The following is a 24,626-nucleotide window of genomic DNA, read 5'->3' on the forward strand; positions in this document are numbered from 1 at the left end:
TTTTAATTTATTTGACGAAGCGTTCTGGATAGATTGAGCTTTTTCAAAAAGATGTGCGACTGGCAATCCAAGATAACTGGCCTTTCATATAACTTCAAAACCAGCCCTACTATCCATGTATTTTATTTCTTATTGACATAAGACACATTATCAAACTATCTGGATCAGGTTTACTTAGTTTTAAAGATTTTATAGTACATAAAATCTTTCATCTGGGGCACGACGATGAAGTTTGATGTCCAAGTTTGACGGCGAGCTTTGACGTTGAATATTGACGTCAATGTCAAACAACGTTCATAATGATTATGTTCACACGTATATGTTTGGAATTTGCGTACACATTGTCCACGAATTATAGGAAGTTTGTTCATTTCAGTGTATATTAATTTCCTTCATGCTTTTGGAGGAAAAATAGAGTTTTATGGGTAAAATATATCTGCAAAATATGTGGAAATATCAACTATCAGAACTACTTTTAAAATTTATTGAAGTTACCTCCCCTTGATCAAAAGTTAATACGTCATTTCTGAACCAGAAGGGGTTGCCAAAAAATTTGAAATTTAAAAAAGGTTACATAATTTTAAACAAAGATACATTTGGAAAAAAAAAACTTTTTTACTGAGAGAACTTACGTAAAGAAAGACTTGATTGATAAGATAACCGCTTTTTGCAATCAGTGCCAAAATTCAAATCATATTTAAGCCACCATGTATGGGGAACGATGTAATGTTCTTAAAACGCTAGAAATATTAATATCTTCACATGTTTCGGTCTTCTTGGCAACCAATCTAAGGTCAATGTAGGAATTGTAGAAACGCTTTGAAGAACTATTGTGATGTTAAAATTCAAGACAAACAAACATGAAGCAGGCGAAAACTATTACAAATCGAAAACATCATGGTTGTATGTGTAAAAAATAAAACCGGCAAAAACCAAACAATCTACTATACATCGTATAGATACCAAAACAATCTACGATATCGTATAGATACCAAACAATCTACGATATCGTATAGATACCAAACACTCTACGACATCGTATAGATACCAGACAATCCACGACATCGTAATGATACCAAACAATCTACGATATCGTTTAACAAGCATCATGAATATGCTAAAGGGGACTAGTTTCTAGCACAGGTGATATTGACCGACTAAGCTCAGAATCAATATGAGTCGTCTTCTGGACAAGATCAATAACTATAGTACTTAGTTTGATATATGTATGGTCCCTACAAGCACCTACATGTTTCCATGCTAGTAAGTCTAAAATGTAGTACCGGTCTGCCCGCAAATCGGGATTTTCTGTCTCAGGGCGAAAGCCATACTTTACCACTCGTAACAACACTAGTATCCCAGGCTGTAGCACAATACCCTTACACGCTGACCCTATTCATGCCCCTATTACGGATAGCTAGTCTTAACCGAACTGTGCAATCGCTAAACGCCTAGCCAAGGATACACCACGGTAAAGGTTCCTATGGTCCCTTGCTCGCTTCCATAAAAAAGACCATTAATGTTAAGCAAACAAGTGTTAAATTGATTCCATATATGGTGCTGGGGGTTGGAAATCTAGAATACAGTGTTATTTCGCGTGCAAATCGGTCAATTCACTGAATTTCATTTAGTTGTCTGTACACTTTTATTAATAATAACACTGACAAAACACTGGTGTTTTTAGTTCTATGAATTCTGATTCAACACTAAAAGTTCAGGAGTAACGTCAAAATCTTAAGTATCTGATTCATAGTAATTAACCCCTAAAAGTTTTCTGTAGGTCTACGTGTTTCTTAGCAGGAGGTTAATATTACGTGGAGCCGGACCTTGCACAAGAGCTTTATATTTGTTTACAGCCACTTCAATTGTGTTCCTATCAACTCGAGGCTTCAACGATGCGTAAACTTACTCTCAAATAAAAAAAAAATAGCATTGATAGTGTCTAGATGGACACTTACATAATCACTGTAAGCATAGATATTCCACCCGTCATACCCAAGTTTTATAGCACGAGCCACTGATTCATTCTCTTCAGTTCATGAATTTCACAATTAAAATGAATAATAATGAGATGGCAGCATGCAGAGCATATGTTCTCTTCAAAAATAAACTAGTAATTCAAAATTTATTTACAGTATGCAAAATATTAGGAAATACAAATTTGGCACTTTGATTTGTTACGCTGAACATAAAACGTCTGCCTCCTAGTCACCATGGTTATCGATCACTAAATTAATTTTCCAAACCATGTACACGTTTGCCTCCCTTGAGACTTTAAATATGGTGATTTAGCAAACCAAGAAAATGTGTTTATGTAGTTAATACACATTTTGTTATTCAGAGATAATTATATGGCCGGACTGTGCCTGTTAGTGGAAATATTCTTGGCGGGCTGATATTGACCCGAGAATGTGCTGTGAATAGGACGACCCGGAAACAGTTTATTACATTAGGTTACAAGAAAGACCATTGGTGCAAAGCATCAAAGGGCGCCTGAACCGCATCTATGAAATTCTCAAAAAAATTGTAGTATTCTGCATGACAACATAGGCAAAAGCATTGAAATTGAAGATTGAACATTTCATTACGGGTGAGGTACATTAATGAACACGACAGAATTAGGGTGCTTGTGCACTATACTTTTTGTCATTGCCACATACCCATATACCAAGTTTTATTTCAATACCATAAGTAGTTTTAAAGTAATGCTCTGGTCAAGAAAAAGCGGCAAAGGGCAATAATTATGTAATTAGCTTAAAAACAGCTATAGTCATTGTGCACTGCACTTCCTCTCGTTGTGCTAAATACCATTGAATGATGTTTAATGAAATTCCAAAAAAATTAGTTTTCTAGTTATGCTCCGGACAGGAAAATATACAAAGGGAATCACTCTTGCAATACGCCGAAATAGAGTTATTGTTCATGTACACTGCAGTTCTAATCATATAGGGGGAGGAGGCAACGTTACCATGCTGGAATGACAACTTGTAGGGAAGAATAAGTGATATGAAATACCAATTTAACAATTTGTGTTGTACTTTAATAAACATTATCATTTCGTCCGAAAGTTGCAAACATAAATAGAACATAATTATTGAACTGTTAAGTTGCAAACATAAATAGAACATAATTATTGAACTGTTATATAAAAAGTGAACATTGTTTACTAGATGAAATGCATTTATAACATAACATGCCTTGTTTTTAGCTGTTTAATAATACTAAAATGTAATGTAAAATTGCATAAAAATCTAGTCAATGGAGTTATTATGTTAACTTCTTCATTTACATAGTAAAGAAGAGTTGAAAATGGATGTTTTTAGTTAATATTAACACAAAAACAGCATGTGTCTCATTGGACAATGGCAATTTTTTCAAATATGATAAAAATAACGCATTCAAACTGAATATGTATCAGACTATGTATGAAAGAAATAATACTGTTTCTATTTTTCACAAAGGTTTGGAAATACAACAATGCACATATAAGCATAAATAGGCCAAACATGCCAAAAAAAAAGTAAACAATGTGTGAAAGTGATACTGAACACTTAAAACAATTTCTTTGTGCATTAAAAGGATATATACCAGAAAAGCAGTACTAAATCAAGTCCAAAATGTATAATAACATGAAGAACACCCCTTATGAATATCTTCATAACAAATCAGAGTACATGTAAACAATAATCATTTATATCATTAGTATCAAATGTCTCTAGTTTAAAGTGTGTTTTCATTTGCATTAAATTACATTGTAATATATACCAGAAAAGCAATTATAAAAATCCTTAAATGTATAAGAAACTGAAGACAATAAAGAACAACACCCAATTTGAATATCTCCAAAACAAATCAGAGGTCACCTATATATAAAACAATAATCAGTCATATAATTAGTATCAAATGTGTCTAGTTTTTGTGTGTCTGTTCATTATCTTTACATGAGCATGTTTAAAGTGAAACTCTTATTTGAAATCAATACATATAATTGTATTTATAACACACATCAAATTGAATGAAAAAAACAATAACTACTTACTAAATAATGCATTTACTGAAATATTGTTTACTGATAACAATCTTGTCACCCTGTTTATAATAGCAGAAAGCATGACAAATATTAAATGATTGGTGATTGCTAAAAGGTTTACTGGAGTCTACTATAGTATCACAAGGCAGAAATACCACGTTTTATGTTCATTCTTATTAATTAGCAAATTGAACTCAAGATCCTTCATTAGAAACATTGTTGTTGACATCTATCAACCCATTTTGAAAAAAATGAAAACAATAATATTAATTATCATAAGTCTTATTTGGGAGTAAGAGTGCATCTTTTAAAATAGTGTGTGTGTTTTTTCACTTAAATATGAAACAATTCAATTTGACAAATGAGACAAAAGTTAGGAAATAGAAGTAGTAATTGTACATAATACAAAACAACAACAAAAATTGACAAAGCTCAATATAACAGGAAATCTATATGAAAACACAAATCCTTAAAGGCCATAATTATTTAAACTGAATTAAGGTATAAGTAATACACACTTTTATAAAGCTTTTACCGACAACATAGTTATTATCATGGTACACTATGGGACTTTTATCCAAATTTTGAAGATTTTTTACTGTGAATTAAAAATATTTTGTCTATATTTGTTTGTTTTTCATATTATCAGAGATTATGAAATAAACACAACAGTTTCTGGTAAAATAAACTTCAATTAACAGAAAAATTAAGTTCAACCGAACATATTATTGATACACATGGAAAAAAATCATTTTGATTGATCTTGTGAGTCTTCGAAACAGAGCAGTATTTCGATGTTTGAAAATATATAGCAGTTTTATAAATTCATAAAAAATAGTTAATAACAAGACAACCTGCTGAAATCATTTTAAATATTTTCTATGATGTCTAATGAACAATTTAAAAGACAATTTATGGTAGTTTACCGTTCAGTTTTGAAGGAAATATACATAATGTCATGTAACTATACATTTTTATAACTAATAAAATGCTTAAAAATCAACCTTTTTCTTGTAAAAAGCTTAATTGGACTTATTCATAAAATGTAATCATTGAAATAAATGAATTTTACTTGTGATACTAACTCAGAATTCAGATTTAAAAACAATGAATGTACTTTTAAATTAAAATATGTAAAGAAACAAGAACACTAAGTAGGCGGTAATGCCCCTCAAAAAATGTCAGAGTGAAAGTTCTCAACTAATGTCTTTTTAATATTATAACATGTAAACAGTCTCTGTTGGTAATCGATGTCTATTTGTTTTATTTAGTCAATGGTATTCTAACATTTAGAATTTTTCACAATAATTCTTCACTCTTCAACATTTGAAGTTTGGTTTGTTCCCATTGTACTTGTAGTGTGTGCACAGATGAAAATTACTCAATGCTGAGTCAATGCTGATTTGGTTTTCATGCCCCTTCAGGTTCTTTACCCATCTAGAATGTTTAGTGCTGTAAAAAAAAAAGTACTTTCTAACTAATTTGTATAGATAATAATAATGCCATACATATACAAAAAATATAAACAGTTTAATATTTCTCCACATTGTTTAAAAACAACAACAATAAGCTGATACATATATATATATAATATAAAGAAAATTACTAAATTTATCAATAAAATTCATCATCACCACCACCATCACCACCACCACCACCACTGGATTATTGAAAACAGTGAGTTTATAAAACAACAAACACCAACTCAAATATGTTTTATATGAAATACTCACATCATCTCTATCAGATGTGACTGGCTTGTGGATAGACATGGATGTCAAATCTGTCTCAATGATCCAACAAAGTATTTAATGCAGGCTGGAATTCTTCGTATAATAGTAATATTCAGTCTTTTTCCTGCCTGAAAGAAATTAGACTTCTGATTATCAACCAACAGAAGCTACAACCGTAAAATACAAATGCACATGTATTAATTATATATTCTGCACTAATATCCGTTTTAGCCAAGAGTAAGGGTTGGTAGGCACAAATGTGTAGTTGTTGTGCATTTGGTTGATAATGATTCACAACAGTATGGCGTTCAACGAGACCTACACCAAGCAAATGAATGTCGCTTGTGTCCAAGCTGTTGTGGCTTCCAGCCCGAAACCATGTACATCTTTTAATACAGGTTTATTTTGAAAATATGCAGTTTGTAAACAAATAATGGGTATTTTTAAGTCTTATTTTTTTCTAAGATAAAACAATCAAATAAAAGATTACATACTCATATCATATACATAAATGATGTACATAAGTACATTTAAAAATATGTAACATGTACATAATGCACCAGTCAATTGTAACCACGGCCCCCAGGTCTGGGGATATGCCGGGGAAAGCAGGGGAAATTCCATTATTGACCTATGAATAGCGGGGAAATACCTTCTGGTTCTAAACATAGCAACATCCGGATATGTGTAGTGTTCTAAAAATAAAACAACTCGGGGGCATTCGTAATAAAATTTTACGAATGTCACCTTCAACACATTAACAAATAAAGTTAGGTGAACATTTAATTCCAATTTCGATTAAATTAAAGAAAACAGCTTACCTCATGGTTTAATAATGCAGTAGACATAACAAAACAACATAAAACATAATTATTCCCATTCACATAATTACCGGTCCACACATTTTACATTTCATTCGGAACTCCTCCGAATATTTACATTTCCGGCACATGATATTACAGTTAACCAATCGGAAAACGTAAACGAAACGGGAACAGTTATTAAACTTATTTGTCGTTCTTCCGATATAATGGTTTGAAGATAAATTGAAGACAATCTATTCAACCATAAATAGCATTTTAACACCCATGCAATCGCCATCCATTTGCATTTATTAATCATAATAAAATAACAGTAAAACCCAACTGTCAATCAACTATAAAACCACTCCTACCACTAACTAAAATAAATTCCCATTCCATAATAGGCGCGCACTCCAGTGCGGCGCCAATAATAACGCTGGACAAAACTAATCACTTCAGTTTTCGTGGCCTGCTCACACAATACAAACGATAACAAGATGGGCAATTTTCAATTTACGTGTATATTAATTACCGATGATATGCGATCCGAACATATCCGAAGATGTTGCATTCATCGAAAAATATTCGCTTTTGCCGAAAGCATTGTGTGGGAACGGACACCGGATTTAGCTCAAAAAGTGATAAGTAAACAGACAATTATGCACTTGTTTTTCTTTACCAGAGCTAAGATCTTGCTGTGTTACCGCATATCTCCCGTATCCACAAATGAAGAAAGTGTTTGAACTAATAGCTGAATGCTAAATTTGGCCTATGGTATACTTTAAAGTGCCTACGATTTAGCAGACCTTGAAAAATGTTTCTTCAAATCTGAAATGATCACCTCAAAACTTACAGAATTTCAACAAGTATTGTCATTTTTAGGAAATATATTGAATAAATAAAAAATCTGTATCGAAGGATTTCACAAGCATAAGCTCAACTATTTTTATTGTAAGCAATGTAACTTTTAAACTGTTAAAGATATGCCCTTAGAAATGTTCACAGTACTGAATGGGGATTGCCGTATTATGTACTGGTGATAGTTTCAAAATTGAGAAATGTGTCCTGGTGATAACATGTAAAATGGGACAAAAATTGATAGTAACGCTGTTAATATGCAATGTACATGTATGTCTATTTCGAACTTTCAAATAATCTGCAAAATGTGAGAGTACAATTTGATAAGAAATTATTGAGCAAACTTTAGTTAACAATGAGTTTGATCCATGCTCTCCTTAATGAACGTATATATGCAAGCTGCTTAAATATCAGGGTTGGTCACAATACATTGTCCTGGAGTGAACAAGCAGAGACCATTATTCTGTTCTTAGTAATAGCAACATCGACCAAAGCTTAGAAAAAAAGCTTCACGTGTTCCAAATTTGATCACAATATCTCATTCCCTACTGATGACTTTCTGTGTGCCAAAACGTACGTACTTGATTTACAAAGAAATACTATATATATGAATAGCAAACACCACATAAATTATACGGCCATATGTTTTGTGTTCCTCAATGTATCAGATAACCGACGTATTTTAAATATTTAGATATTTGTGACTCGAACGTTGATGCTTGTGAAAAACACATCATGGTTAACTAATCTGTATAAATGAAACAGTTTTAAGTGCATACAGATAAAAAAAAAAACAACTTGTTTTTTGCTCTCATCCCTCGATATGAACAATATCGAACAATTTCCCTCGAGCTCATATATCCCCAGTACACCCCCAGGGCATCAAAAGGTATGCATATCTCCGTAACAACAAAATATATCGTATTGATATCTTACACATTACTAGATAATGTAATTACAATAAAATCGCTCGATTCAGTTTTTATTCTTATTTTTAATTTGTTGATTTATGTTTAAAATCGTACCACATAGATGAACATTTGTGAGCGATCATGCAACTTTCGGCGAGTATTGGGCTATTATATAAAAGAGGAGACAAAGAGGAGACACATTTCCATCATAGTAGTATATTGCACAGTATTAATTTGTTCAAAACTCTTCGATTTTGATAAATATATCACCATAAAATACAAAAAAAAATGATAGAAAACTTTCCATGTGTCAAAATCAAACGCTTATCGATTTATCACTTTTTGAGCTATATCCGGTGTCCGTTCCCCCACAATGGAAAGGCAGTTCATTTAAGGGCCGGTCACAATGCCAACGTCGTTTGAAGGACCAAAATTTAGCATTTGCGTTTTCCCGGAAATGCCTTTATATAAAATTAATATGTTTATGAATCAAAATTGTTGGAACTACCCAATCAACAATGTATTGATGCTTTGTTGTGATTGCAGCTATATTTAAAAGATATTTACACTATTTTAAGCAGGAAATGAATTTCCTTCACGAGTTTCCATTGTTCTTTTGAATAACTTTCTTATTTGAAAATATATCATCACGAACTCTCAAGACATTGCTGATTAGGTAGTCTGGGGCATTTTGAAACAAAAACTGCACATTTCTACTCTAGCAATGGTCCACGCCCATGATGGCGCACGAGAGGATCATGCATCATGCACCCATAGAAAGCCGGCCCATGTTATCAGTTATTAAGCATGAACACATAAGTTGGTTAGTTGCTCTTTTATTCCTTTTCAATATTTGTTTTACAACAACACACATTCAAGCATATTATCTGAGCAGAGTTCCAGTTAAGCCCCCGCATGTAGAATTAGCCTGGCCTGGCTTTGGTGTTTCGTGGAAATAGTGGGCGAGGTTTTGGAACCTGAAGATAGGAGCAACAAAATAAATGTAAATAAGTAATGCTAAAATGCAATCACCTAGAATAGTCAGCCGGGTATTCACCTGAAAAATACATTGTAGAAACATCAAAGGGAGACACAGTTTACTTAAATAAATATGGGTCGCATATAACTCTCATAGATATATGCACTGTTGGTTTATTTCATGGCGCCTCGGCACGTGACCCGTGGTTTCCAGCTTATAATAAATACATGTATATCTTCTCCATTCGCCGAGTTATGGCAGGAGTGAAACCAACCAGTATTGGAAGCTTGTTTAGCTTGATGTTGTTTACAATGAGTCGAGTCCGGTACCAGACTAAACTTGTGCCTTATCTATAAATATAACTTATGCTGGCACCAGTTAAATGATGATTATGCGGAAATATAGGAATACAGCTGATGACAAAGGTGAATAATATTTCGAAAAGTAATGACCATAAAGATAAAGACGGATTTTTTATTATAACATAACAATTACTATTCGTTTATTCATCATTTGAGATAGGGTTAGACTGCTTTAAAGAAATATATAAAACATATACCTAAAACAATATCATATACAAAATAAACTATTTCTTAACATAATTTAAACTTACGCATGGCAGACTAAAGGACAGCCGTAAGTAAACAAAGTTCCATCCTGTATCAGCTTGTGGCACTCTGCCTCGCAGGCTACTTCTGTTGGATCACTGCCCACCACATCCAATAGTATTTGAACATCACATTTCAACGTGTCCAGGTCAACTAAAAGTATGAACGCATTTAAGCTTGGTTTTGAAAAACAAAACTTCTTTCAAACCGTTTAAGCTAAATTCACCAACAATTTATTCAGAAAGCTTTTCTTATTGATTTGGTTCGTGGAAATAAGATTTATTTCGACATGTCATGAACAATAAAAATGTACAGTAATTAATAAAAAAATATCACATACATGCATTTATTATATACCCATCATAAATCCACACGCAATACATATCGCAAAATACGGTAGTGCGTTTTCCACTCCAGTGCAATACGGCCGTATTGCACTCTTGTGACGTCAGGTCATAACAATTATCGTAGCGCAATGTTAAATGACGTCATAAAACTAAATAGTGCGTCGTTTAAATGAAAACATGTGACTTTTAAGTGATCTAACAAGTAATGTATATAATAAAAGGGTTATTAGTACTGTACTTTGATCCGGAATGTCGTATTCGACTCTCGTGGATTTTTGCAGATTTTGATCTCACTCGGCTTGCGCCTCGTGAAATCCGAATCTGCAAAAAATCCACTCGAGTCGAATACAACCTCCCGGATCAAAACGCAGTACTAATAACCCTATTATATTGATAATCCGATCATACACACAAGCACCAATAAAAGCACAAACGCAGGTTCAAGAAAACCACATTTTGGTCCTAACTGTTGGTGGCATGGCATAGGCAGACAAGCTTACATTGAAAATAAGTTAGATCATTTATAATACTAACTATATCACTTTATTTTACTATCTCAGTTAAAAATTGAAGTACAATAATGTTACCTCTTTCTCAAATATAGCGTGACTTTCTTCTAAAGCATATCCCAGAAAAAATCACAACTTTACTAAGGCAAAAGCATTATGAATTAACAATATCTCATAAAAAGTACATGATACGATCTATTCATTACAGCTCATTTTTTCGGGAGATTGCTTTACGAAAATATTCTTAAAATAACAATTTTAAATGCAACACTCAGTTATTAATACAATTTTATTGATATTTCAATAATGACAGATATAATTACCTTTGCACAATATAAAAAAAAATCATAAAACAAAATAATCAAGGATATGACGCTTAACAGCAGGCAATGGATTCCAAAGACTGCATTCCTACCAATTCAACATCTGAGTTGATCTCATGTTCAGTCAAAGGTATGATACGATTGAAATTTTTCATTCAATCAAGGCGCCTGCATATTTCTCAATTTTCGAATCCATTAGGTCACACGAAACTAGTATTTTATTCTTAGGATTTACCGCATCTTTTCTTCTGAAATTTAAATAAAAAATCTAAAGTAACTGTCAATCAAAAATCGCAAAAAAATGCAAACAAACACACCAATTATGTCAATGATAACGTTTTTTATTGAATGATAATTTAACAATGAAGATACATTTACCAAATAGATCTAGAAACAACAGTGAACCAGTAACAGCCCAAAAGGGAAATACAAAAGGATTGAAAACATCTGGAAAACAAAAGTAGATATAATAATTTCGTGTTACATTTCCCTTAAAATAATTGTGTTTTCATTTTCCTTACGCTGGTTCGCCCCAATGTGCTAAATGACTTATATAATCGGCCGTTAATAGCAGATCCTATTTAATGGCTAGTTTGTTGACTCGATTAAAGGAACCAAGTGAAAAACGGTTATCATTTTGTTTTAACCATTCGGAGGGTTAGGGTTGTTTACATACTAACACTCTTTAACCATTACGCGTACATGCTCTATGTGTCTATTTTTGGATTTTAGCCCTACATGTTGAAATGGGCACTTTTTCAGGCTTCGAGCGTATCGCCTGCCTGAAGAGCGTTTTGCTAATTACCAATACTGTTTAAATTTTACACTGCATTGATACGACTCGATTCGCTAGAGCGGCGAACGCCGTAGTAATCCGTGTAACATTTCGAATACCGGCATTTCTCGGGCTTAGTACAATACTGGTGTAACTCAACTTATAGATAGAAGGCGCTACAACAGTCTTGGGCTAAGCCACTTACGTGTTATATGCCACATTTGTGATGCCAACATAGAGACGAACGCCGACTGAGGGTGAAGGTGAACATCAAATGATTTGTGCCGCTCTGAAATCAAACCAAGCCTTTTCATTCTCGTAAGGTAATCGTAAGCCGCTCGTTTGTGGTTTGTCCGCTTACTAAGATCATTATATAAGGTTACATCATAAACTGACCCATATTTTAAAGTAATAAAAGGATTCCTTTAACGCTGTCGTAAGCAAGTATTCTGCATAAAAGAAAGATGTTTCAAGAATAAAATTCAGTTTTTCTGCGAAAAAGTAAATAGTTTTAAGTATTTATTTTCTGATAAGATGATAACTATGTATTTAAACATACTTCTTACGACATAAAATACGGTCTGACAACATACTAATGCTGATTTGAACAGTTTTAGTAGGTAAGGAAAGAAAATCCCTACGTTACAACCTGTGCACTTCTACAAACCCGTGCAGTTTGGCTGCTACGTTACTAACCAAACCGTTCAAAAATTTAATGAATAAAAGCCGATGGACCCTTCTTCCCCGTGTGTCTTAATAATCATACACAAAACTGGTTTTAAATGGGGATATACAAAGAGCATGTCCTTTTCAAGCCATATTCACAGTGGGGCTATGTTTTTATAATAAAAGAAGAAATATTTGGAAACAATATTGTTCAAAGAACTTAGAAAAAAATATGTGAGTTTGGTCTTGTTTTTGGCATTTAATAGTTTTATACGAACAAGAGCCATGTCAAATGGAAAAGTGATCTCTTATCATGCCATAACGGCACCATAAAGCAACGACTAACACACTTACATGCATTTCCCAATGCTATTCCTAGACTTTCAATGAAGCGTTTTTCTGACGGGGCACACATCACGAACGGCACAATGCACAAGAAAAGGAGCTTAAACATTTTGATATGTCGAGCTGTACGTCTTCAATCCCTGACAAGTAGTACACAATCTGCCTTGAGCAGTGCTTATATACACAATGTTTAACACATTTGGAATGATGGTCACGATAATGACCTATAAGTGTTCCGATATGAGAACAAAGTACGAACATAATATACTACGCACAATTTACTGACGATCACATGTAAAATAACGAAATGGTTTATTATAATGATAAGGATATCGAATCCAAAACAGTTCTTATATAATGAAACGTAGGCTACTTTTTTAAGAATAAATGAAGAACTGCTGTTTGACAAACTGGTTGTGTTTACAAAAAGGTAACACTATGCCTATGGGAAGTGACATCAAACATGATAAAAAAACAGAACACGGTCGATGAGAACAGTGTGTTTTTATTGAAGTTCTTAAGTACATAAAATTAACCAAACGCTTCTTTGATATCACCCTCAATCACGATATAAATGGTTTGGGATGTTATAACATTGTATTATTTTTTGTCTTTTGGTGGCAACCAAATTCTCTTTTTTTCCTGAGTAAAATAACTTAGAATTTTTTCGTTTCTTTTGTTACGTTTAATTATTGAATTAAACGACATTGAGGCTATATTGACATCTTGGAAGAACTGAAACTAATAATGTGCAGCCAACCCATTTGTTCTTTTTGCTTGGTTTGATTGTGATTGTTTGTGTAAATTGTGTATACAGAAAAGAACAATAAACTATTATCAAACTAATTTTATAAAGCGCCGTGTGGACCTCGGGAATTTATCAGACATTATATGCGACTATATCATAGTCATAATCTCACTTTCATTTCTTTAAATGATTTAATCCTTAGAGGCACTGAGGCTTTAAGTTTCACTACACTTTCTACCATACTTACATTCGTAAAATATTCGTTTCTATTCTATTACTTTTTCAAGAATTATACGATTATTATATGATATTTACGTATATGATTCAAATGTGACCTCACAAACCTGGGAAATATGAATCTGTCTTATATTCGTGACTTTCATGGTTAATTTCTTTCTAAGGGAAGTAATTATAAGATGTTAATTTCCAGAATAAACATAATAATGTATTTTAACTTGTAAGGTGTGTGCATACTGTTTTCTAAACATGCTCAAGATTGCATCATTGATGAGAAAATGTGATGTAGACTTAGCTATCGGCTTTATATGGGCGCGGCATGAATCTCTTACCCCCTGAGATAATGCAGTCGTTAAATGGTGTCAGGTTTAAGTTATTTGGGTTTAGCAGAAAAGCGTGCTCAAATTAAGTACAATATAGCCCAAAACGGAACCATCCTGTATGATAACAATAGAGTTATCAACGTCGGAGAGCGTATCAGCGCCACAGGTAAGCGACGCTGACGGACGGGCATCGTTCAAGAAGCACTCACAAAAATATTAAGTAGAAATATCGAAATTTCGATTATATATTGATTGTGTCTTAACCCCTGTTAAGCAGGTGTGTGAGAAATCAATAGTGGCATATTTGAACGACTTATGAAATGCTCTAAACTGCTTAAAACTGAAAGGGTTTAACTTGATTAACTAAGAAGAGCCCTGATTAGCTTTCAACAGAATAGGCTGTACTAGTTTTACTAAGACTAAGGTCAGACCTGATTGTATTAAAACTTAGTTGCTTAGCTTGAATGACTAAATTTAGTCCTGGTTGGTTTACAAATGAATAGGTTGTACTTTTCCAAAGTGGTTGTTCAGCTCTGGAAGCGGAGGAAATTATCTGACATTTGATTGGTTTGTGTTAAGCCCTTATATGATAATGAGTTTGTTTCACACTAAGTCGTGTAGTACGTAGCCCATTGTTGTTTTGGGGGAGTAATATCTGAGACTTTATTGGTGTGACAGTACACACAACTGAATTGCGAAAACACTATGGGGTGTGAGTGAAGCTGGATTTGGTTGTTTGTATTAACACATTTCATGTAGCTTGATAACAGGCATTTTGGAATTTATTGGAATTCACAAAAGCTAATAATCGGGGATAGGCTAGAACGGGATTTACACGGATCCTTAAATACAAAACTTGATCAGTATAAGGGCTAAGACTTTAACCATGAAAAATATGAAATGTGGTTTTGTTATATGAAATTATTATTCAGTTATTTTGGTATCTTGGCAGTTCAAATAAATCATCCGAGGCCTATACAGGGAAAAGTAAGTCACTATTCCTAAGATGACGACACAATTATTGAGAAATAAGTGAACGTAGAAAAGCTAACATGGGTAAAACGATGGATTTATATTTCAAACACATTTTTCTACTGGAGCCATGCAAACGGTCCAAGCGCTCGACGGAGTAAGGTCATGCGTTATGCGGTCATCGAACGCAGGCCCATGTTTTCTTTTATTAAGTATGAATACCTAATTTGGTTCTAGAGTCTTTTTATTCATTTTCATTTTTTGTTTAACAACATCAAACATTCAAGCATATTATCCGAGTAGAGAACCAACTAGGTCGGCGCCTCCACATGTTGAGTTGGCCTGGCCTGGCTTTGGTGCTTCGTGGAAATAGTGGGCGATGTTCTGGAATCTGAGGGAAAGAGCAATAACATTTTGATTGATAAAAATATCCCTAAAGAGATAGAACAAGGGTTGTATTGTGCTGGTCTGATAATGGTTGTACCTTATAAGCAGAAAAACAATACATTTAATGAAGGCTTCAACAATAGCCAACATTTGAATTATTTGATTTCTCCAATATTTTGCTAGAATAACATGTATTGTTTGCATTATGATTTGGTGTGTGTGTCAAGTTGTAGAATAATCATCCGGGTTTTTTTTATTAGACCATACTGCAATGTATATATTGCCCTGTTAGCTCAGTTTCAGAGGTGTCAGCTTCGATATCTGGTCTAACCGCTTTATATATGATGCAAAAAGGTACAAGCGCCCCCATCACCATTTGCTTGGCATAAAAATAATTTACCAGGAAAACATGGATTACTCCCGCATTTTTCTCTCATTGATTACTAGTTTACACCCGTAACTAAGAAGTCTGTTCGACAATAGTATAGGAATCGAATCGGACCTTCTTGTTTATCAGTGTCTCTTCCAATCTACAAATCCAAAGGACCTTAACTGATTTCGTATGTCTATTCCTCGTATGGCAATGATACAGTGTAGACAATAATTTCACTGACCATTGACACCTCAACACTTGCTTACAACCAATACACATCAATGCATAATATGGGCAAGTTCGTTACGTTTATGTAAATGGTTTGTATTCAAAATGTTGCCATAACAACCTTTACGTTTACCTGCAAAGAGAGGTATGTTCGTAGACTCAAGTTATTTCGATCCACACTTATTTTTAAGTCACTAAAGAGATAACGAATATTTGAACACTGGCCAAAGTTTGAACTGCGCCCGCACTCTCACATATGGTTACATATGTGTTTATTTCTTTAGATACTGAATTCAAATTTAACCATTTCATGCACCTTGTACCAATACTTTGCCTCAAGTTTTTACCATAGAAAAATTGTATATTTTAAATATATTTTACAGGTCTCAACAATTGTTTGGACACACCAAGTATATATGTATATACAATGAATCTCTGCTTACTATGATGAATCTTCTTAACTAGTAGTAAATACGGTTTATATTTGAATTCTTGACTACTGGGCTGGTCCTGTAGTTTCCATTGCTTTATTGCACTAAACCATGCTCGGCTACTACAAACTACACATGTTCTAAACAAAATATAATCTTACCCATGGCAGATTAAAGGACAACCATATGTGAACACAGTTCCCTCCTGAATAAGTTTATGGCACTCTGCCTCACAGGCCGCCTCCGTTGGCTCACTGCCCAGTACATCCAGCATGATTTGAAGATCACATTTCAACGTTTCGAGGTCAACTGAAAAAAACACGTTCTAGTTTTGACCCAGATAGTGTGAAGCTAAATTTTAGACACCATTTATTCAGAAAAGTGTTCAGGAAAGCTTTACTTGTTAATTTTGGTTCTTTTAAATGTCGTTTTGACTGAAGATTTATCCTATCAGTTATACTATTGAATATGTTTTATCAGTATCATACAGTCAATAGAATAATACTCCAACAATAGATAACATTTAATCCAGGTATATGCATAGTTTTCAGTTGATCAATTGATATAGATATTTTCGACACATTCTTTTGCAGCAAAGGAAGGCAGTTGATATTAAAGGGGCTGTACTCCGTATGATGAAATAGCGAAATAAAGGGAAAATTGTCGAAAACTGACATAAACTTGGTATCGATGTGAACAATGCATTGAAACTTACTTACTGAAGTACCACATAGTTTACAATTTATTTATTTTTCGCATTTTTTTAGTATTTTTCCATTAAAAAAGATTACTATGTATGTCTACCTAGTAGATATCATTCCTTATGCGTGATTGGCTAGTCGATGTTATCACGTGTTATTACCAAGTTAGGTTTATAGCTTAAATATTCCAATTCTGTAGGGTAAGCCTTCGTAGCACAGTGGATACAACACTGGACTGAAATTTTGGCGACATTTTGTCCGAATCGATTTTTTTTACATTTCTTTTTTTACACGATATCTAAGAGTTAAACAATTTATTAAATAATTGTCTAATTGTCTGTGTAATTCTTTACAGAAAAAAAACAAAACTTTTTTGGTGCCAATCTGGTGTACAGTCCCTTTAAAACATAGAATGTATGTTTTATCTGAGAGTGTTCGCCATACCAACACGTACTTCCGTCAATAAATTTCTAAACCAAAAAAGGTGAGTAGGTTCACTGTTCTTAGTGACTAATCTATTCGATTGTAATAATCCCCTTCTTTCGACATCGCGAGTCGGCCACGGATTGAAGCTATTTGAGCATGGTTGGTTGATTGAAGCGGCCACAAAACGCATTTAATATCATTACGTTAATGACAAAATTGAGAAAAATATTAATTGTGTATTGGAGCTGGCAAATCTCGAGTACATTCTACAAACCCGATATATTCAGGATACATGGTACACTTCTGCAATTAAGCATGGGTATATAATTTACTTAAAAGTACAAGAGTAAGTAACGCGAACATGCTCTATGTGTCTACTTATTTGTCCATACTTACGGGTCGGAATCTTTCATCTACATATTGCATTAACATGAAATCAGCTAAATGACATTTGTTAGTTCTACAATCGGCACTGGGTTTCGATCGGCCTGAAAACATGTTGTTTTTGTTTTTGTTCTAGATTATAACAGGCACTTGTCATACATTCTTCCGTAATTGTAAAAGAAAGGTCTACCTTGTTGTCAATGACTTCTAAACTTTCGACCGAGCACTTGCTGGAGGTCACTTAGGATTATTATCGGTACAAGAACGCGCATTACACATATATCTAGAACATTTTTTTCCTTCCGAGCGAATTATTTTTCAACGTATCATTCATGCATTTAGAATACTTGATGTGATTTCGAGGGAAATTATGATACTTTTAAGTAAAAAAACCCTTCATGTCTGGTCGAAAAGACCGAACTTTTCATCAAATTATGGTCAAATCTGTGCAGCATAAGTGGTATGTAATTGAACATTGACAAAAAAATATATTGTGTTTCGAAATGGCGGTCCACTTTGGTCTTATAAAAAGTGGAAATATGCATCCGAGCCGAATGAGATTGTGCCATTCTACAAATATCTGAAAGCATTGTTTAATACTAAGCCTAGCATGGTCTAAAACCCTTGAGAAACTTCAAGCGACAAAAGCAGTTGCCAATATATTTAAATCTAAACTCATTTCTGGTTACTTAAAATATTCAGACGCCTTTAAACTGTTATGTTTCTTTTCTGAAATATGGAGATAAAGGTATTGGGAAACTATTTGACGTTTACATGTTAAGTTTTATAAGGGTGTTGCTTATTTAAATTTTAATGTTTCCAACAAGATGGCACTGAGTGAATGTGGCAGACATCCTTAGTGTAATTTGTGTGACACGTTGTGTTAAATATTGGATTCAACTGACCAGGTACCAAGCGCACAGATACCCCAAACAGGGTTATAATATGCTGCAAACTCTTGATGATGCTAGAGAAAGAACCTGGACCAGTGGTGTAAAACAATTATTATTAGACAAGGTTTCGGCTATGCGTGGTTAGCGTTCGGTGTTATTAACATGAACTAATTCCTCTTGATGTTTAAAACCCGATTGAAAGACTGTTTATCTCAACACGTACATGTATTTATTTAAAATTATTCAAAGCTTCTACATTATAGACATTATAAAACTGGGTTTAAAACGTTCGCAGATTTTCGTTAGTCAAGGAATTACCAGAGAAAGGAAGACATATGATTATTGATAAAAAGGCTAGATTCTGTCCATTGTTTTAAGCAAAATATTTACACTGTAGAAGACGAGTTCCATTTTCTTTTTTATATCCATTGTATGACTACTTCAGGACTTATTATTTGAATGATTAATGTGCTGATAATATTATTTGTCCACAATTTTTCTATCAATTGATGTCAAATGATAATAATATGTGATGTTTTGCCATTTCAAAGTCTATCTAGAAAAACTTCGCGCGTTTGGACTGCCTGGACTGCTGGTTATCCTTGCCTACATGATATTATTTCTTTAAATGTTATTAATTTTTACCTAAAAATCATTACTTCAGTGACACATCGCCTTAACCATGCTATGCTAATTTGTATGATGGGCTGGATGCATTGAGATGCATTAAATCTATGTTATGCTATGTTATATGTGGTACGTTTCCGTCAATAATGCAAAACGTTTTATTTAATAAGCCGTCAATTCACTTACAAATATTTCCCAAAGGTAGTCCTAGAGATTCAATGAAGCGTTTCTCTGACGGTGCGCACAAAACGAACGGCACAATGCACAAGAAAAGGAGCTTCAACATTTTGATATATTGAGTTATACTAATTTAATCTCTGACCATAAGTAACCGCTGCTTAAATACCAGGCCTAATGTGACCAGACTGGACTTATTTAGAAATGAAGGTCACGATATGTCAGTTAAGATTATTTGAACTACTTAATATTTATATCATAAAAATCGTCTAATTGTCTTCCTTTAAAATAAAAATTAGTCACTTAGAAAGAAAAACTAGTTGTTGTTGGTGGTTTTATGACGACTCCTTTTTAAAAAAAATATATTTGATTAACATTACGTTTGAAAATATGTTATAGGCATACAGTTCAACTCTTTTAAAATTTACACAGTTGCGAACTACGCATGACGCACTGAGATGACGTCGTATGGTCATGTGGTGTTTTTCCGATCGTCTGGTGTCTTATTTGTGATTTCGAAAGAAAATGGGGTAGTACTCATAACGCTTCTCATTAAAAAAAATTGTCAAATGAGAAAATTTTAACAACGAATATCTTAAATGCCCTCATTTTGTCATCAAATGTATTCTTGTATCTGTACTAGTGAGACCTGTTTAATGCATTTTCCATATTGTTGATGTACGAGCATTGTAATTTTCTTTGAATTTTACTTCAAACTCCCCCTATATTTTTCACTAATTTGATTTTGTTTTATTAGCATGCTTTATGAATACTGTTCAATGCTAACTTAATTATTTATTTTTTAGCAAATTGATAAGTGATATAAATTATTATTCGGTGCAATGACTCATTTTCAGATTCGTTCCGTGTTCATACATTTAATGGTGAATAAGAATAATACATACATTTTACTACGAGTACATTGGTGTCAAAATATTAAGAACCCATTCGCCAAAATCATGATCACAAGCCATCAACAGGCTGACAATTTTAAAATATTGCAAAAAACGTTATACATGCAATCGACGATTGAGATCCTACACTTTATATAATTATCATCTGAATATTGTTCTTAAGCTTTTCTGTTTCTTTTACTCGAATGTTCTTTGTTCTATTTTAACGTGTAATTATTTCATTAGTTTTAAGGGATGTGTCGTTTGATTTAGATGTAGTTGTTTTATTGTGTTTATTTTTAAGTGAATGCTGGAGGTTTGCATGACTTAATTGCATATGTTAGGTGGTGTTTCAAAAGAGCACCGGGGCCTACCCTAGCCACGTGGAATACCATGATGTAGGTTGAGTTAGCTCACGGGTGTAGGTCACGATGCTAAACAAGCATCCATGGCTTGTATGTTATTTCAATTTAAAAATCGCTCTTTTATTTATTATAACTTATTGATCACATATCACAATTATGGTAATGATGTGTTTCCGGTCGAGATTAAAACAACTCTAACACAAGAGCATGTTCACAAGCTTACAGAGTTCACTGTGTATACCATAATTTGTGTAAAAATTGACATAGAAAAACAATTATGTGTATCTTAACCCAATAGATAAGTCGCTGTTGTTTAATGACAGGATAATTTACATTCTATGTTGACGTTAAATCTAGTCCCCCTTAAATCCCGTTTTTTTAATAATGTTTATCTTCATTTTGTGATTAAATTTCTGGTAAAATATATATATTCAATTGCGCACTATCGAAATGTCATTCCTTTATTTTTATAAACTATACAGTAAGAGAAATAAGAAGTGGCACGTTGTTGTTAGTGGCATGGGGCGCTAGACCGACCAGTGTCACCTTGATAAGGCACATGAAGTGCACCAGATAACTGCCATTAATCAGAACATAGGTTTGTTCGAGAAGTTTCCTACAACCAGTTCTACGTATGTCTTACGAAATACTGGTCATATTTAGTGCAAAGGTAGCAACCGCTTGGCGTGTGCTGATAGAAATCTCGTTTTAGACTGTAGGCCGAGTCTTATCAGTGGAACCACACCGTCTGTTCGCTACTTTTAGAGTATTCAAAAAGAATAGGACGCCGTACAATGGCGATAACTTTTGGTATATCAAATCAATATCATGTTACAAATGTCTGTTATATATATTCGGAAACAATAATACCCCCAAATACCAAATACTTTAAGTGTATTATAGTATGAGAGTAAAAGAAACAGAATCTTATTTCTACTTGTACGCCAAAACTTCGGGGATTTTATATTGAAATAGTTAAAGTGCTTCTGTTCTAGTTGACCTTCTTTACATAAGCTTCAAATGTCAATGTCCTTAATGTCATGATCGGCACCGAAAATTATCACTTATATTTGGAATGAAACGACGGACTAAGCTATACAACTAGTTTCGGATCATTATACTAACTTGTTAAACTATTCTTTATGGAAATGCAGTTTATTTTTGTGTATAACACGCTGTTTTGCTACAAAATAATTTCCAATGAATATTATAGTACTGTTCATCAACATCATGTTTGTATTTTGTATGCTTAATTATCAACTATGTTCTGTATATCTCAAACAAATGCGGCCTAATACCGCCAGTTACTCCTTATTTATTGTTATATAAACATATCATTATATATTTCATTAATGAAACTCGTTACACATATCCAAAAAGTTATATTTTATGATTCTGTTACATAAAAATGTGCCAAAAGATGTTTTTTATTGACGTTTGATATGTTTTACAGAATTCATGTATGGCTGGTATATGGTAGAAACGAGGCTAACAGTAACCGACTACAGGTTTATAAAAATATTTATTGGGACATATGAATAAGAACATAGTTGCATGCACTAGATTTGAGTTTGTAAAACTTATCTCTTAAAACAGTTTAAAAACATCATACGACACTCTCAAACCGGCAGCAAATGCAGATCTCTGGATGACTCAGATGCTTATCTGTGAGATCACGCGGCTGTTTAGAGACAATAGACGAAAGGAGTGCCGTCCGATGTCGCTCAAAAGTATGGAGTACCAAGTGAATGAAATATTGTTCTGCTAAAATGATGAGCATATGAAACAAATTATATCATTCCTTTAGCACATATTTTTTTTTATGTTCTAGCCAAACAGGTGAATCTTTCAATGTTAAAATTCTCAGACATTTGACATCGACATTTTGGTCATAATTTAGGTGTGAAGAACTTTGAGTACGAACATCCTAAATCATGTAAAAGCATCACTATATATCACAATCTGCGTACAAATACCTCTCGATTATTTAAGTTGGCATACATATTTAAATTAACATAATAATATCAGCGAAAGCTAGGAAGTACAATTTTGAAGTGCTGTACAGTAGGTCCATAACGAATGAAATTGGGTACGAATAATGTTGTTGCCGGAATATTGTTAATCTGAATCAATTGAATAAAAAGAAAAACAACAAATTAAGAATGATAACAAACATAATTGAATTGAATGCACTGAATTTAGACTACTTTTGGTTATCTGGCATGTTTGTTATTGCGAAAAATGCATTTTTTTTTATCTAACTGGAGGTTTTAATGTAAAAAAGTTAAAAGAAATTAATTGAATATACATAGCAAACAAAATGTTTACATTACTTTAAGTAACTGGGACTAAAGTCAAATGAGTAAGATATGGGTCAAAAATTGACATCAACATATATTGCAAATTTTGCTCCGTCAAAGGATTACAAGTCGTCAAAGGATTACAAGTCGTATTATGTGCAAGTAAGTCTGAAAAACATTAAAACAACACAATACAGAACAGTATTTAAATTAATGACACAAAATCAGCTACATGTTCAGTAGGACATTCTTATTGGTTTCCTTAGGGTTTCGTGGTGTTTTCACTCCCGAGTTACGCGACGATTGTAATCATACAGTCCACTGTAAAGCCTCAGTGGGTGAACGAGTGAAAACAACAAGGAAAGCCGATTTAGATAAATTGGATGTCATGTCAGCAATAACGAAAATGGTGGAAAACAGAAAGTGGTAGTTCCACGTGGAGTGTACTGTATATGGGAATTTTCTGATCCCTTACGTCTGATCGGGTTTGTGCAAAACAGGGTGGGGGTTGAAAGGTATTGAAATTGTAGTTAGATAATTATAATATATTTGAAATAGATATTAAATGTTTATATTTGTATTTTAGTTTTTACCATGTGCAAGTGCAAAGATTTTTTCACAAAACAAGCATTTAATGCATTTAACCACAACTCGACCATCAAGGTAAACTTCGAGATAGACCAGTCACCTTGTATATATAATCGTAACAATTCGGCCATGGCCAAAAGGCTCCGATTGTTGTAAATCTATGCACTCCAGCCGTGCTCTTCATATATAACAGTTTATATCATTATGTTTTGAAATGAAGATAAACACTCATCAAACTCATAATAATTTGTCGTATTTTATTTTTTGTGTACATAACTCGTATTTAATATCATTATCTGATAATATTTCTTGTTTTAATGACATTTTATCGTTCAAAGATGCTATAACCCAGAATCCTGATAGAATTAACTACCCATTTTTGGTACAAAAAAAATGAAGTGAAGGATATGTCATTTCGAAATTTGTAAAATGATCAGTCAAGTTACTATTATTTGGACTAGTGCTTCAAGTGTTTGATTTATTGTCTTTGTAATGCATAATGCACCAGTCAATTGTAAAGCCAAGCTGGGAACTGCCTAAAAATCAGTTACCCGGTTAGCTCAGTTTGATATATTTCCATGCAAGTGTTCACATGGTCGTGGGTTCAAGCACCATACCAGTAGCACCTTTTCTCACAGGTTTACTTTAGAACCCATCATCCCGGGGTTGACAATTATGATGTTTTT

At 33.4% G+C, this 24,626-nt stretch overlaps 2 protein-coding genes across 2 annotated transcripts; both read right to left on the reverse strand.

The window, feature by feature from the left end:
• Positions 1 to 9,155: 9,155 nt before the first annotated feature.
• LOC128238586 (uncharacterized) lies at positions 9,156 to 13,049 on the reverse strand. Its single transcript, XM_052954660.1, has 3 exons — positions 12,897 to 13,049; positions 9,928 to 10,075; positions 9,156 to 9,312 (listed from the first exon to the last, which is right to left on the reverse strand). The coding sequence occupies exons 1-3, from the start codon at positions 12,994 to 12,996 to the stop codon at positions 9,219 to 9,221; spliced, it is 342 nt and encodes a 113-aa protein (XP_052810620.1). The 5' UTR covers positions 12,997 to 13,049; the 3' UTR covers positions 9,156 to 9,218.
• Positions 13,050 to 15,458: 2,409 nt separating this feature from the next.
• Positions 15,459 to 19,903, reverse strand: LOC128207568 (uncharacterized). The gene is made up of 3 exons (XM_052910626.1): positions 19,804 to 19,903; positions 16,748 to 16,895; positions 15,459 to 15,558 (listed from the first exon to the last, which is right to left on the reverse strand). Exons 1-3 carry the CDS (start codon positions 19,901 to 19,903, stop codon positions 15,459 to 15,461), a joined length of 348 nt encoding a protein of 115 aa, XP_052766586.1.
• Positions 19,904 to 24,626: the final 4,723 nt, after the last annotated feature.

This window comes from Mya arenaria, chromosome 1 (assembly GCF_026914265.1).
Source record: "Mya arenaria isolate MELC-2E11 chromosome 1, ASM2691426v1".
Taxonomy (NCBI): Eukaryota; Metazoa; Mollusca; class Bivalvia; order Myida; family Myidae; genus Mya; species Mya arenaria.

Bases quoted from the DNA above. Each gene is read 5' to 3' on its own strand.
- LOC128207568 (XM_052910626.1), bottom strand. From the start codon at position 19,903: ATGTTGAAGCTCCTTTTCTTGTGCATTGTGCCGTTCGTTTTGTGCGCA. The intron at 16,896-19,803 runs GTAAGTGAATTG...TGTTTTTTTCAG, and splicing joins ACTACCTTTGGGAAATATTT to TTGACCTCGAAACGTTGAAA. The intron at 15,559-16,747 runs GTAAGATTATAT...TCTTTCCCTCAG, and splicing joins TGTCCTTTAATCTGCCATGG to ATTCCAGAACATCGCCCACT.
- LOC128238586 (XM_052954660.1), bottom strand. From the start codon at position 12,996: ATGTTTAAGCTCCTTTTCTTGTGCATTGTGCCGTTCGTGATGTGTGCC. The intron at 10,076-12,896 runs GTAAGTGTGTTA...TCATACTTTTAG, and splicing joins AATAGCATTGGGAAATGCAT to TTGACCTGGACACGTTGAAA. The intron at 9,313-9,927 runs GTAAGTTTAAAT...TCCTATCTTCAG, and splicing joins TGTCCTTTAGTCTGCCATGC to GTTCCAAAACCTCGCCCACT.